The sequence below is a fragment of the Sinohyriopsis cumingii genome, chromosome 6 (genome assembly GCF_028554795.1).
Source record: "Sinohyriopsis cumingii isolate HCF-2022 chromosome 6, ASM2855479v2, whole genome shotgun sequence".
Taxonomy (NCBI): Eukaryota; Metazoa; Mollusca; class Bivalvia; order Unionida; family Unionidae; genus Sinohyriopsis; species Sinohyriopsis cumingii.
The window spans coordinates 33,916,859-33,933,449 of record NC_142966.1 but is presented as its reverse complement, the minus strand read 5'-3'; the positions used below and the strand labels follow the sequence as shown (position 1 = coordinate 33,933,449).

The window sequence follows — 16,591 nt, the reverse complement described above, 5'->3', positions numbered from 1 at the left end:
GGACAGCGTTCTTTTGCATGCCAGGCCCAGCAACGTGGAATGAATTGCCCACTAAACTTAGAGACAAAGTCACAGTGATCCCATTCAAAGGTGCTCTCAAAATTCACTTATTCCTACTGCAAGAACAACCTTAAAGACCTAATAATGTTTCCTACCTTAAATAGTCTCAGCATGTTTTTTATGTTTTCTAATTTCATGTTGTTTGTTTTTGTAATCATATCTTTATATATCTTTTTTATGTTATAGGTGTTGTCTAATGTTGTAATGCGCTTAGAGCTTCTAAAGATCAGACGCTATACAAAGTCAAATTATTATTATCATTATTATTATTATTATTATTATTATTATTTATATTCATGCTAGCACTTCAGCTCTTAAAGACAATACTTTGTGTACTATAACATCCATCAGCTAGAATCGGACTCTGGTTAACACATAAAACTGTTGATGTACCGTCTAGTTTAGTGTCAGATCCAGTTGGAATGGAATGTATGACTGGGTGCATGCTTTTCCTAACGTTGCTGCTCACAACGTTACTTTTTGTCGCTAAAATAGGTCTTAACCAGTTATGTGTAAGAAGAGAATGACACCCAGAGTTACTATAGTGATTGTATTGTCTCTATATCTCATGCTAAGAAGCTCATAAGAAGCAAGGCTTGGTAGCATCGGGATTATCGGTTGGTCACTCTTTCCGTATAAACGACGAACCCTAAATTAGTCTTGAAATTAAAAAATATATAATAATTCTGAACGGTTATGTTAAGTAATCTTCAATCACAAAATCCACGATATCATTGTCATGTTCTTTTATTTCTTGTTTCAATGGATTTTCAACAATATGAAAATGGCAAAAAGAATGGAACGATATTACGTATCCTTAGAACTATATATTACGAATAAACATATACGGATTAAAAAATAGTAAAGCACTTGAGAGTCTTGGCCCAATGAATAAAATGTATTTCAAATAATATTTTAACGTCACAGTTTCGGTGTTCATCTGTTTCGTTTCTCCGCCGCTCTATATTTAAGTGGTACTTTACCAAACCATAATATCAAGTGGACCAAAATTTATGTACAAATACAAATTCTCGAGTATAGTAAATCGATAACAGAAGTAAAAGTAATATCAAATAGATACAGTTATTACATGATTTACTGAATATATTTATGGAAAAAGTAAAATATCAAACAGATATAAATTGTTAATGTGTGAAATATCAATTGTGTTTCCTTTGTGTATTACTTTACACATATTAGTATATTTATGTACACCCACATGTTATCTGCATCTCTTAACTTTCTTATAGAATAAGATGATCTGCTTTGGATCATCGATTTCGTTGTTTCGAAATGCATCTTCTAAATGTTTCACGTCTTTGTTTGACTTTAACAGGGTTTCACCTAAAACATTGCATGTTTTTGGAAATATGCTTGGTTGACGTAAAAGCTTCTATGTGTAACTATTCTTTATTCAGTATTTCCTTTTAAGGTATGTAGCAAATATCAGAATCGGTTTCATATGCAGTCTCGCTCATTGTACTTTACTCAAATTTATTTTGTCGATCTTTTTTAATTTGGTTGATTAAAACAAGCTTTAAAACAATCAGTTGCTAATGTTTTCATCTTTTTGGAGATTATGGCCTGGGTCATGTGTCATTAATAATTTCATATTTACTCCCGCAAACTGATATTTAGGAAGGCTATAGTGTTTGAAATACAGAAAGGTCAAGATGGTAACTCTTCTAACGGTGTAAAATCTTTATTTAAAATGTTTAAAATCTCTTTGAGTTAAAAAAATGAGTATTTTATTTTATTTTACATGATTCAGTTTCTAATCACATAAGATGTACTCTAATATGGAGGCAAAAGCACGAGAAGAACTTGCCAACACTAACCCTTAAATATTTTAATAGCAATGCGACAACCGATCGTTTGATACAATGTTAGTTATGTTCCAAATTCACAGTCGAAAAGATTTCCTCAACTCCCAAATTAAGCAGGTGAATGCGTAGATCGATATTGGAAACCGTCATTAGACACATGTAATAATTTCAGGTATCTTATATACATTCTTTTAGTATATAATGCATTCATGATAGCACATAAATCTGAATATAATATAACATTCTGATAAATGAACATAAAAAGGAAATATCAATATACTATAAATATTATATTCCGATACATGAGATTCAAGTTTGGTTCTAGGAATGCAAAGCAGTACTTTTATACACTTTTGTGCATAATCAAAGTTGCGTAGTTACGTATACGAAACATCCAACTAACTACAAAATTTGTTTTGAACAGCGAATACATATTTCAATTTGTTTTAGTCTGTGTTGTTCTTAGTCTTGTTTGAATTTCCTCCTTCTGTCTAATTAAATCGTTTCTCCTTTTGTCCAAGTCTTTCAACTCTCTATCAACCGACTGTAGCGCTTTAACATCACTGTTCATGCCTACGCCTGCCTCTATTCCGAATCCCTCTCCACTGTTTTCATTTGATTCATCTGAATAAAATAGAATAATTTTAGTTTTCTCATGATGCGTACCATAAGTTAAAAATTCTTTATCTGAATGTTTTAATCATAAAGAGCATGTTTAACACGATATGTATTGACAAACCATATTTGTCCCTAAAAAAGGAAAAGGTAAACGCAAACAATAATCTTAAGAACATCCTCTGACCGCTATAATAATTTCTGTTCACTCTTGATGCGTACGTTAAGGTTTATAAATATTCATCATAATGTTTTAATCATAAAAGAGCATGTTTAACAGGACATGTTTTGACCAAAAATATTTCCATAAATAAAGAAAAGGTAAACGCGAAAAATAGGCTTAAGAAGATCCTCTGACCGCTACTGACCTGTTTCCATGTAATTTATCGTACAATAAGCAGACCCTTCCATTCTCCCTCTGTCTTGCAGTTTCTGTAACAGAAAAGAAACAAAGTGTAATTTCTCTCGTTTAAGATGAAGAAACGTTATATATGGACGTTGAACTGAATTTACCTTTAGTACTTTCAAATATCATCATGTAAGGTGGGCATTTGATACACAACATTAGTATGATACAAATACCGGTAGGATTTAACCTCTTCCCGATGAATTATGTCCTCAGACATCGAACACGGTTATGGTTTCTTCTTTATCAATCAAATCCTCAGACTTGGAACATGGGTAGTGTCGTTAGTTGCTATATTCAGATGTTAAATGAATCATATTTATCATGGACAAGAATAAATATCCATAATATTATACTAAGCAATATGTCAAGGTCTAAGATCCAGTGGCATTTTATTTATTCAGCTTTAATTTGTAGCGACAAAGACTTAGCACAAAATGTAACTTTTTTATCTTCCGTGAAGCATTTGTTGCAAGTAAAGGAGACTTTCCTGGATAACGTTTATTTCTCAGTAGGCTCGCAATTTATTTTAATAGGATGGTGATCAAACCTTGTGATAACCTTCGCCCTTAACTGAACGGTATACGAAGAAGGTTCATAATGAGAATGATTGTGCGAGGGATCACCAACATTGGTACTCCTACGCTGTAAGCTAACCAGCACTTTTCTCCTCATAATATTTTAATCATTTGGTGGAGAGACTAGCTTTGTGCCGTTTGTTCATACCTCTTGGGTTTAAAAGTCAGAGGACCAGATTTACAATTTTCAAATATTAAGGAAAAAGGTGCGATAAAGTATACGTGTGGCGGTAAAAGAGTGAGTTTGTATATGCACTGTTTGTCACAATATTACTGACTGATTAACAAATGTGTTGGAAATAATGAAATTGTAAAATGATTTCAATCTGAACAGATTTGATTATGCATAGTAAGTTTTTGCTAGAATTATTAAAACACGTTCCCGTGATAAGTTCCTTATTTTCCAGGTTATTACTGTTTCATTGGGCCCATACGTTGGTTCAAATCAGCAACATAGTAGACAATTAAATAATGACAAGTCAGACAATTTTCGTGGCATGTTTGATAATAATTAAATGAAATTTCAGAAATTTAATGTGATTTTAAAAAAGTTAGGTATTAATTATACTCGAATCTCCAATTTTTTCAAACAATAGTAAAATCATTATGTTTACACTTTGAGGGTTTTACAGGTATGCGTCATTACTCTGTATGATCCCCTGTTTAAGGGATCTTGATTATGTCACACTACCTATGTTTACCTACTGGCGTTTGTCAATCTATAGTTTAGCTAACTGCATAAGCTAACACAGTAAATAACCTTAGAATGCAAAAGTATGAGAGAAAATAAATTATTATTATTTTGCCTGTGGAGTAATTCCTAAATTGATTTGTTTGTATTTTGTACAGTTTCTTTGATGTCTCTCGACTGGCCATCAATTAAATTTTCTCCACAGTTTGTATGTTAATACAAAGATGAATCATCTTCTCGACGTTTTAGACCAAAAAGATCTTTGACATGCATCACAAAGCCAAGGTTCTAAATAGCTTTATCCACTTTCAAGTGAATATGTAAGTTTTCCCGTGTCCTTGTATTTTCTTATATATTAATCCTTTAATATAATTTTGGATGTACATTTTAAAGTTTTAAAATTACTAACGGAATGTCACATGAAGCTAGAGATACGATATACAACGATATACAACGATATACAACGATGCACAAAAATGAAATACATCTTCTCGCATAATCTATGACTTTTTAGTAGAACCCAGTGAGTATTAATAAAGAGTAAACGTTATAGTCAAATATACAACCAACGTAACTAAACATCCTAACTTTTATGTATATTCAGTTTATATTGTGTGATTCACCTTAGTCCCTGACCAAAAATAATGTCTACTTGATTTGTATTATACTTCTAAGACATCGACAAGATTCTTGTTTAGTTTGAGCTCAATATCTGTGTTTTTTCACTGGATATTCGTTTGTGTCTTAGCTCAAGTGAAATTATTATATAGATGATTTCGGTAAACAAGTATTAATCCTGTTTTATATCAGTCTTTTGAATTATATGATGAAGGTTCGTAGTTGCGTTCAGATATGATTTGAGATGAAATATTTAATTCAAATTATTAATTGGATTTACTAAGTGCTCACTGACCTTTTAAACTAAAAAAATTAATTTCGGGTTAAGGACTCTTTCAAAGACATTCTGGATTATATCATTGTCATACATCATGACATTCAAGACTGTTATATTTAATAAGGACAATCTATATATTTGGACTTTGATAGGACATTTAGGATTCAAAATACTATACGTTCCAACCTTACAAGAAAATAAGAGGCACCTGACACGAATCACTATATATGAGCTACAATACAGTACTTTTACTAATCGATAATAAATTATATAATTTCATGAAAGCTTACTCCTAAATTATATTGTGTTTAACGGTACTTCAACCGTACCTCATATTCTGTATATCCTGTCTGAAATCCTTCTCTTGCATTGTCACCTCCGATGACCGACTCTAAATAGAGAAAAATACAAATGTTGTAGACAAATATGTAAATGGTCTTATTATCACAAGCTTGCTCTCCTTCTCAATATGTATGAATAAATGTTGTGTTACAATATTAGTGCAAATATATGAACATAGGATTTAATATTCTATTAAGAATTGTTTCACGCTCATTATTCAGAGGAAATTTACTCATTCAAAGCCGTCTTGAACTATAATTATTATTGTGCACCAGTCTTTGTTTACCAAGGAATAGTTACATATAACTGTTTGTGCGAACATGCCTATCTATCAGGGATGAAAATGTAGGTGGGTTTCGTTGCTTCGAGCATCGTTACTGGATGTGTGTTAGTTTTAATCTCGATAATTTATTTTTCAAAAAAAAATTGTTCTGTTATTTGCACACACAAAAACTGTCAGCTGGGAACCCGTTTTATCTCAAATCCTCCGGTGGTGGACATGGCCATGATAGTAATAATTACGTCCCAAAACGCGTCTGTATTGTCATAATACAGATCAGTCTCGATAGTTTTGTAGAGCTATTACATGGAGTTGTCGAACTTTGTGGGATCGTATAACTGGTGAACTAAGTAGATATAGCTATTCAGTGTAGTTGGTTCGAGGAACGATGTTCATTTATTTTTTATGGGGGTCAAACGTTCTGGACCAACAAATTACGGGGCAGCGAGGTTCTTTAGGAATCCTTCGGCGGTCTGGGAGGAACGTACCACAATAGGTTGTTCCTTAACCATTCGTATGGAGATTTGGAGTTGTAAACAGCTGTTTCTCATCACCTTAATGTAACATGATAAATATCTATTTTGATCAAACAAATGAATTAGGGTTTAAGCCTAAACATCAATATCACTATATTTGTGACAATTTATATAATACATCATCTTACCTTTTGATTAATAGTATATAGAAGATACTTCCTGATAATTCCATTAATCCACTAGATCTGTTGATATATCGCTATATTATACATGCTTGTTTATAATTCCCCTAATTGACTATATATGTTGACAAATTCATTGCACTTAACACCAAATGCTGACACATTCCATGAATAGATTATATCCGTTGAGATACAAGATGGGGCTCCAGGTGGCTAAATTAATTTTAAGCGCTCTCCTTTACAGATGACTGACATCTCACCTCTGTCTACATGGGTTCGAGTCGCGGCCATAATGGGTGTGTGACAAAGCTTGCCAGTAGTTTCTCGTCTGGATAGATGGTTCTTCCAAGGATTTTCCCTGGTTCCTCCACCACCAGCTAAGTGTCCGCCATGTGCCCAAATATGGCGCTAAAACCATCCCCACGACAACAATGACATACAAGATTACTTGTTGGACATCAGTGCTCTGACTGAATCTGTTAAGAATGACAGATTCTTCTTGCTAAACCTTTCGTGCCTGAGTAGAATGTTCGATTCATTCATCAATTATTTTGCATTATAAACAAAAATCTCATTTGTTGAATGTGTTATGTGGTTTCACTAGATTCAACCACACTAGGCTTCATAAATATATATATATATATATATATATATATATATATATATATATATATATATATATATATATATAGATATATATATAGATAGATAGATAGATAGATTGATAAATATATAGATAGATAGATAAAGTGCGGCATATCCTTAAATCGGATTACGTATTAAAGTAATGTTCTGTCCAATTTTTCCATGTTATTTAATTTAGCAACTTTTCTAAACTTTTTCGAAAAGTAAATAGATTTTGACTCACGTTTCTTAAGTATTTCGCAAGAAGTGTGGGGTTAGAGTAATTCTTATTTATCTCTATTCTTTTGCTTACATATCTTGTGACGAACGTAACATCTAGATTCGAACAAACACAAACCCACTCACTTTCACGTAAAAGGTCAATGCAAGACATCCCTCCTCTTTTATTTTAATATGGACCACGCTTTGGACATTAGAGGGAGTGGTAGGAGGGAAGCTAGCAATAGTGCCAGGTGGCTATTGTAAATTAAAATACAAATCTACCCAACAACCCCCAAATCTCTATATTATATTAGCATGAACATACTATCGGTCACTATAGTTTGGAAGGAAGCTGAAAACCTAACAATCTGGTAATTCTTCTACTCATCCTGACAGTAGGAATCTCTACTACTGTACGTTTGTTGCTGTTCGAACTATTTTTTGTGCGTAACAATATGACCCAAAGGAAAGATCTTAAGACGAAATGTAATAGAAGGGGAAGTAGTGTACGTCTGCCACAAATGCAGCTCTCATATCATTCAATGATGAATGTTTTGTTTTATTTAAGTAAGACCCATTGAGCGGCAATATGCATAATTTCAAGGTTTTTATTTCTCACGAACAACAACAGTTCATCTCGGCGATGGACTGATAAGCTCCATGTCACAATATCAAGAATAATACGGCCTACAAATGTGCATTACGTTTTTCGAGCCAAGGCCAACACTATAAACATATACATTAGCATAAGTTATCAATAAATATAAAACTTTATAAATGCATATCAATGTAGAGAATACATATGGTAAGTACACTGAACACAAGGTGTCAATCTCTACTCAATAATATTCTCATAGCTTTTGATTTTGTTGGTCGAACAACATTTAACAATTTAGCACCTCATGTGAAAGTCTATTATTTGCTTGCTAGAGTATCAATCGTTCTTGGATCGTTTTTGTACTCATCTGTCTCTCATTCAACGTTTTTCTGATTCTCCATCTCTATTCTTTACTTTCTTTCTCCTACTGTCCTTCCTTCTCCCTAGTTACTTTAACTCTTCTAGGCTGCTCCTTCGTTGGCTCCCTGAAAAGCTTCCTTTCGAAGCTCTCAAATTCCAATTCCTTAACGAGTTAAATTCAATCCCCACGGATTTCTCAAAGCGACGTCGATAACACTCAGCCACTGATACGTCTTCTCTCTACCCAACTGTTTTAGCTCACTCCCCAAACATTCCAGCTTCATTGTTAGACTCAGCTCCATTGAGTCATAGCTATCTAATCTATTTTATCTGATTGGATCGTTCGCATCCTTTGAATTTGACGCCGACGTGCAAGATTCTAAATATGGAATGCATACGACTTACTACTACGCCTCTGGCATCAACTAAGCTAAAAACCAAGAACCACGTCTCTTTGAATTATTTATGGTGGTCAAAGATTGGTTAATACCTATATAGGGACTCTTATCTGTTTAATAGACTAATATCACTAAGTAAATAACCTGGACACAAAATTTCCTACTAAACAATAATTATTAACACTCAAGCATATCAGACGAGTCGAGACAGATTTGTGGGTGAGCTATTGACCTAAACCTTGTCTCATTACCGACGGTGGGGTCCCATTTACAGGCCACTGGTAAGTGAACGTCGATAACCGTCCAGATGACTTTGATATGATTGTAGTTCCGTTCTCAGAACTTATATATTCTCGTCCTTGCTCTCCCTTTTTAGGGAGGTTCGAAAAGCTCACTCGGCAAGGTCCCAAACTTCAATGGACCACAAATATCAGAATTAACAGCCGTCGATGCATGCACAATGAGAATACGCCAAATACAAAGGGTACTTATCGCATTGATCTTTTTGTATCCACATTTTCACATATTTGCAACATTCCGAAATTTGTTTCCTCCTGAAATTCAAAATATTTTCTGACACTGATACAAATATCGATGATGATGAATCTGAATTATTCATTATATTATATGAATCAATATATGTTACTATGTCTACTATGCTAGGAATCAAGACAAGGTGTAGTCAAGAATTAGCGTAAATTTCAGGAATATCCATTATATAGTATGCTAACAAGATACATGCTCGGATGGCAAAAGAGGCTGCAGATACATGTGTGTGTGTGATTTGTATTTTTCACTCAGCTTTAACATTTTTTTTCATTCATATTGCTACGACGTCTGCAGTGTGTCACTTTATAGCGATGTCTAACACTGGGGCTCATGCCGCAGCTATGTAGCATGATGTCCCACCCAGTCGCATTATCCTGACACCAGACCGACCAGTCGTAACACTAACCTCGTAATACTGGCAAACGAGGCAGCTGCTACTACCATTTGCATAAGTCTTTGGTATGACTCGGCCGGGGATCGAACCCAAGACATCCCGCATCCGAGGCCGAAGCTCTAACCACTAGGCCACCGGAGCGTAATACTACGGTATACTATAATTTGAGGACCTCTCGATTTAACACAGCAAAACTTTCAAATTGAAGGTCCTCAAATCTTAGAAAGCTCAGAATAACACTCAGTTAACAAGGACTTGGAATTATATAGCTCAATGAATACAGCAAAAAGATTAAATTTCTGATATAAATCAATGCATACCGAAAAAGAAATCTTTACAATAACGTATTTGCATATGCCTGAATCGGAACCCCGAGAGGCCAAGTGGTCTAAAGCGCTCTCCGTTACGGATCACTGCCATCTCACCTCTGTCTGCGTGGGTTTGAGTCTCGGATTCGGCTAATTTGGGTATGTGAGGCAGCTTGCCAGTAGCTTCGCGTGGGTCGGTGTTTTTTTTTTTCCGGGGTTTTCCCGGGTTCTTCCTCCACCATTAATACTGGCCGCCATGTATAGCCTATCGTGTGCTGGAAAATGGCGTTAAACCCTACCACAGCAACAGCATATGCCTGACACATGCCGTCCCTTCTGGAAAGAGAGGTGGGGTGTCGTGCATGAGCCTATAAAGTTGGAATCAGACAGCGTCTGTGTTCTTTTTGTTCTAGATGTTATGGAACTTCCCATCCAAAGATAGTACCGAACAATGGGCATTTACGAGGGTACTTTCGTCACAGAAGATGTATGTAAGGCAATAACGCTAGGTATGTATTACTGCTATGCAAACTATCCTGCCTTCCTTTAAAAACAAACTTTATATTTATGAGGAATTAGCATGTAATAAAAATATCTCATAGTACAGTCGTTATCAATAATTATAAATTAATAAACAGTGTATTTGCAAAATATGGTGGTAATATAGCACCAACTAAATTGATACATATTCCCATACATACTCGTTATGTAAGTATATGTTATTGTTCTCTCAAAGCATTGCTGTGAATGGTTCACTATTGTTCTAAGATTCGTATCGTTAAGTCGTTGTGTGTGTGTGCGTGTGTGTGTGTGTGTGTGTGTGTGTGTGTGTGTGTGTGTGTGTGTGTTCTCTTACGGATAACGTTTCCTGTGCTGGGACTGGCAAGATTTACGTAATCGTGGTTGACCGTTCCCATTTGCATTTCCTTGTCACTGGTGTCTCTGTTCCTAGTCAATAAAGAATAGTGTGCTTAGAAGCATTAGACAACCCTGCACAAATTATCGTCAAATATAAGAAACGACATATTTTCAAGATTAAAGTCACGAGGATAACAAATGGCCGTGCACATCAGTTAATTAGCGACCTCTCACTGTTTCTTTAAAACCGTGAATGGGATATTAATGTCATGACAAATAAGCATGACTTGAAGAACACGATATTCTACGTTCCTTTGTCTTGCTCAGCACGCCTGTGATATTAAACCTTACAGGGTGACACAACCACTCCGATAAATTTGTTACAGGTTTTCCCCTGCATTGGAGTGTAAATAGAACTGTTAATGGATCAATAATCACCCTCACCAACGCTGACATATGAAGAATATAAATAATGTATTAATTTGCTTTATTATTATTATTATTAGTAGTAGTAGTAGTAGTAGTAGTATTAGCAGTACTAGTAGTAATGTAGCAAAATGGGAAAACCAATATGACATCAAATATTTTGAGATGCCTATATTTTTATAATCATGTCAAACATTTAAGATACACTATATCCACAAACATGTATAATAGTTCTGAAAATGAATACTATACATTGAAAATACATTTTCATTATGTTTATGGATAAAACTGTGACTGCTATTATGTTATTACTAATTTATTTGCCATGTATTACGTTGCATCTTCAAAAGAATGAAAATATGGAAGCACACATTTAAATTTGCACGTTATTCCTTGTTCAATATACATCTTAATTGATGAAACAACATTCATAAATATTTAGTACAACTAGACCACTAGAAATGAAAATTGTGCATCGGTCCTGTTTCAAAAATGAAGATATAATAATTTAAATAAGATGTACGAATTTTGATCCTTTCTAGAGTTATTATTCAAGGAATTTGGCTTTCAGAAGCCTTTGCTTCTATATAAATAGTTTGGTTTACTAAAGCAAGTTCCGATACTAGTGTGTTGATAAGACACGTTTCATTAACAGATGTTGCAATGCTAAATATTACTTAGTACTGCAAGAGAGATTGCCATTCTACACAGGGAAACACAATTCATCAGTATTTGCAACATACCATATTATAAAGTTTTATACATTGAAAAACGTTTTTGCAAGCTTGAGTTTCAGTTGTTATGCAAAGGAAAGGATCACTATTACGTTTAATATTAGTCATATCCCTAACAATCAACTGTAATTTCATTAGCGAAGCGACATATATATTGCCTCCGTTTTTCCTCTGATGGTAATAACATACGGACTGATATCAGAAGTCTGTTTGAAATCATTTATTAGTTAACTTAAGGAAGACTTCTGATGGTTAATTATGTTTAAAATTGCAATCTTTAAGAAGCAATTGCATAGTACTGTATATTTTTTCCAATAAAAAATGACCAAACTCCACTAGTAGTGCTGCTAAGTACACCATGCCTAAGATGTATGACGTTTTAATTCATACATCCAAGTTGTGCTATACAATTTTCCACCATGAAAGTCTACAATAATATCACAAAGTCTAGAGAGACACTTACAGTCTTTTCTTTAAGACAGCAACCGTGATGATGTTAACGATGATGGCAATCACACATATTCCGCCAACTGATCCTCCTATAGCAGGTGCATTTAAACCGGGACACGATTGCATCTGCTTTTCTGAAGAGTCTGAAAGATGAAAGTCTACACTACGTATAGGTCCATTAGTTAGGAACAAAATAACAAATAGGAGTGTACATTTATGGCACCCTCTTTATGAGGTCATTTACCAGAACAACAAGACAAGAAGAATTTACTTTTACTTTTTATTTGAATAATACATTGTTTTGCCACTTTACTTAGCGAAGACAATATACTGTGAAACTATCATCCAATCCCAACCTGTCCTTTTGATGAATTGTAACTCCACGGATGTAAAAAATATACTCATGAAAGGAGCTTGCTGACATGACCACGTTTTCAAATCCCTGTTGGTATTCCAATGAGATAATATAAATGAACGCTTAATAAAAAATGGTGTAGTTTTATGACAACGTTTAGATTTTACAGAAACTTGTGATCAAGAACACCATGACTGAGGGAAAGGGTGCATGTCTAAATTATATGTGTTCAAAGATACGTCGTTTACCTTGACTTCATAACATATCACCTCATCCCAAGTAGCGAATGAATAAAGTTCAATTCAGTGTAGAGCAAACACTCTTCTGGAACAAACCGTAAACAATCATTATGCCCCAATAGTTCAAATATATACCTTCAAATGGAGAAGAGTTGTTGCTAATTACCTAGCAATGAGGTACAAATTAGTCTTGAATGAACTGAAAATTATCAACAATACAATCTTAAAATTTTAATTCTAGGACAGATTATACAAAACCTTAAGCCTTCAGGCATGATTCAGTTTCATTGTGGTTCTCACACAACTATAAGGCACAGGTAATATCTTTACACAAAGAATCTAGTTCTGGTCAAAACCTGTTTTAAATTGTTAGCGCATATGTCAACATACGCAAAGCAATAGAGCCATGTAAAAACGGTACTAATAAAGCAAATAAACTTTTAATCTAGCTGGCAAAACATTTCACAGAAGTAACAACGATAGCATATTTTATTCAATTTATTTTCCTCTCACATACTCGACGATAAGCCCGTGTATGGATGAGACAATATAAATCATATCATTATAGATTTTGTTCTGGGTGTGTCCTCCTTGTAGAGGAATATCATTTTGTTCTTGAACGCGTATTGTGTAAAGATTTAAGGGCCAAATATAGAGATAATCATTTGAGAAAAAGAATATATGTGCTTGACTTTCTATATCTCACAAGAACCCAGAATATAAGAATTTTAAGTAATTTAGCTGCGCATATTTATCAAGCTTTTAAGCATATATATTGAGTTGTATATTCAGTTATCTTGGAAATATTTTTAACTGACCATTGAATGCAGTTTTGAATTTCACATCTGATTTTATCTTCTTAATTTGCTCTTAATACGTATATATTGCTTTCTCCCTACGGAGATATTTTGTGAAATAATATGTTCTTTAGGTTTGTTGTTATGTATCTGCATGCATAGCTAATTCATATCTATTTATTTAGTACACTGTACCTACAGATGATATCTTTTTGTTTGTTGTAATATCCGCCATTCAATTCACCTAATTAAAAGGTATCCTTTTGGCCAGTTTTGGGCTATTGTAATTAATGATGGACCCCTCTCTGTGTGGCTTACCAAACAGAATAATAGCTCTGGTTGGCAGAGAACTGGCCATATTCAATATCGAGATTTCAGCCCTGATTGAAAATAGCTAGCTGAGGAATGACAAATTATCGAAGTCAGAGCTAGATACACCTTCTGGAGTGACTGTGGTAAGGAAGAGCAACGTTAATTAAATGGACCCAGAAAACAGTGAGACCTTGTACTTTCTGGAAAAACTCTTGCCAATGGTAGATCTAATTAACTTATTATTTCCAACCAAATATATCGATAGCTCACTTGTTTTCAACTTTGAAAAAGAGAGATTACTTTGATCATTTTCTTCATATTTATCCGATTCAAGTGATACCCACATACAAATGCTATACTTTGTGACAAGATAGTGTGAAAATCTGACACCTTTAGACACCCGCAAACGATATTGCATGCTACAGATACATGTGTACAAATAAATTAATTCAGATATTAAATAAAAAATATTTCGGAACTGTATCTTAACTATGTTTACGAAAGCGAAATCTAATAATTCATCAATCGACGATCCTCTAATAGGAGAATACTCCCTTAACTTTATTTGCGTGTACTGAGGACAGCTTACAATCCATTATATCTAATTTGGCATTTTAATTTGCCAAAACAATGCGACATACCAATTTTACATGTTTCTCCATACCATCCACATTCACAGTCGTCTATACACTTCCCGTCTATCTTTGAACAACTGCTTGTCCCTTTCAAGCAGTTACCGCATATTTCTGCACATTCACGACCGTACGTTCCATTGTCGCACTCTGAAAATGAATTATTCCAAAGTTACCTGCAAGTCGATTATGGTACGTGAGTCATGATGACATAGAAGAATAGTTGTTTTAAAGTTTGCTTTACATTTTCCTAACATGAAGATAAGAATAAAAAAAAAAATACACAGCAGCAATAATTATACCCATTTACACTTTAAGAAAGAAACTAATTTCTATGTATGAAAAGTACAAAATATATATTCATTCTCCAGCGGTATCCATCAGCATTTAACACATTTTTTCATTTTGCTGCTTGATTTGCTGACTCATTGTATTCTATATCAATACCACTATAGAAAATAGTTTATTTCAAATTTTAAAGACTAAATGGTGAAACTGAAAACGTGGCCGAATACGGCAAAAAATTGAAATATCAAATATATTTTTCCCGCCATGCTCCATATCGATTGAGGAATTGGAATGTTCATTGATAATATTTCCGTGTATAAAGGGACTTGTAAGTTCCTGATGTTACATTATAAAACACTGAAATAGAACCAAAGGTCACGAATGGATGAGTATATAATAGCCATTATTCGAACCAATACAAATTAGAAATGCACAGTATAGAAAATATCTTTTCCACAGTAGCTTTTTATATACTGTAAGCCAGTAAAGTGTTTTTCGTCACCGTAACACGTTAAGTACCATTTCCTAATAACAAAGATAAAATCTTAAAGTGTAACTTACCTTGAAAGTTTTTGTCGCAAAATATGTAACTAACAAGAGATTTAAAGTGATATCCTCACTATACCTTTCTCTCCATAGTCTAGAATATGTTGTACTTGCAGTAGTTATTGACCAATGTATATCTAAATTCGTGTATGATAAGTAAGTGTTAACATGGTTGCTGTATGCATTGCTAACTCAGATATGATATTTTTGAGCTGCATTGTAAGGTACAACTCTTTGGATAAAAGCGTGTCAAATTATCAGAAACAGGTCAGAAGAAAGATAGTAAACTGTATATTGCTCTGAAAAAATTATGCACAGTAATTTTGTCCATGGTATTTAATACAGATACATTACAAATTCGTTGTACAATTATGGATCAGAATTTATCTGATGAAATTGATACAACTCAGATTTCAAAATTTATGTGCAATATGTAGAAACACCTATATCATAATATGATCTATTACAGGAGTCTCAAACGCAAAACACCATGAGTGTCACATGAGGACTAGTACATAGACCCAAGTGGCACATGAGAACTGGTACATTTACCCGAGAGCTGCATCACTGTAACCTATTCATACAGCGACGTCTCATATAAAATGTAGTGAGATGAAATTTTGGAAAGAAGAAGTAAATAATGTAATAATCGAATATTAATCAAAACCGGCTGGCTGTGAAAGGGAAAAACAATCCTTTCAAGACCAACCATAACTATCCATACTTATGTTACCCACACATGATACCGCTCCGTTGGCCTAGTGGTTCGAGCGTCCGCCTCGGATGCGGAAGGTCGTGGCTTCAATCCCCGGGCTAGTCATACCAAAGACTTACAACAATGGCACTAACAGCTTCCTCGCTTGGCGCTCATCATTAAGAGGTTAGTATTAGGACTGGTCGGCCTGGTGCCAGGATAATGTGACTGGGAGAAACATCACGTTACATGTCTGAGACATGATGCCCCAATGCTAGACATCACTAAAAAATGCCACACTGCAGACATCGTAGCGACTGAAAACTTGTTAAAGCTAATTTAAAAATCATAATCACACACGCAGACACACATACACACACACACACACACACACACACACGCACACACACACACACACACACACACACACAGACATGAGTTCCAAAAGTGTGTAAT

The 16,591-nt window shown here is 34.4% G+C and overlaps 1 protein-coding gene across 3 annotated transcripts in view; it reads right to left on the bottom strand.

The window, feature by feature from the left end:
• Positions 1-794: 794 nt before the first annotated feature.
• LOC149796695 (uncharacterized) overlaps positions 795-16,591 on the bottom strand; it is a 47,377-nt gene continuing 31,580 nt past the window's right edge. The window contains exons 7-12 of one of the 3 annotated variants that reach the window (XM_089961323.1): positions 14,617-14,757; positions 12,286-12,415; positions 10,661-10,752; positions 5,401-5,462; positions 2,870-2,933; positions 795-2,510 (exon numbers count right to left, since the gene is read on the bottom strand). In XM_089961323.1, coding sequence (XP_089817449.1) covers positions 2,323-2,510; positions 2,870-2,933; positions 5,401-5,462; positions 10,661-10,752; positions 12,286-12,415; positions 14,617-14,757 — 677 coding nt within the window. In that variant the 3' untranslated portion in view covers positions 795-2,322. Of the gene's footprint in view, positions 2,511-2,869; positions 2,934-5,400; positions 5,463-7,111; positions 9,108-10,660; positions 10,753-12,285; positions 12,416-14,616; positions 14,758-16,591 lie in introns of those variants that run through there. The other 2 variants (XM_089961324.1, XM_089961325.1) reach the window with 2 other exon arrangements.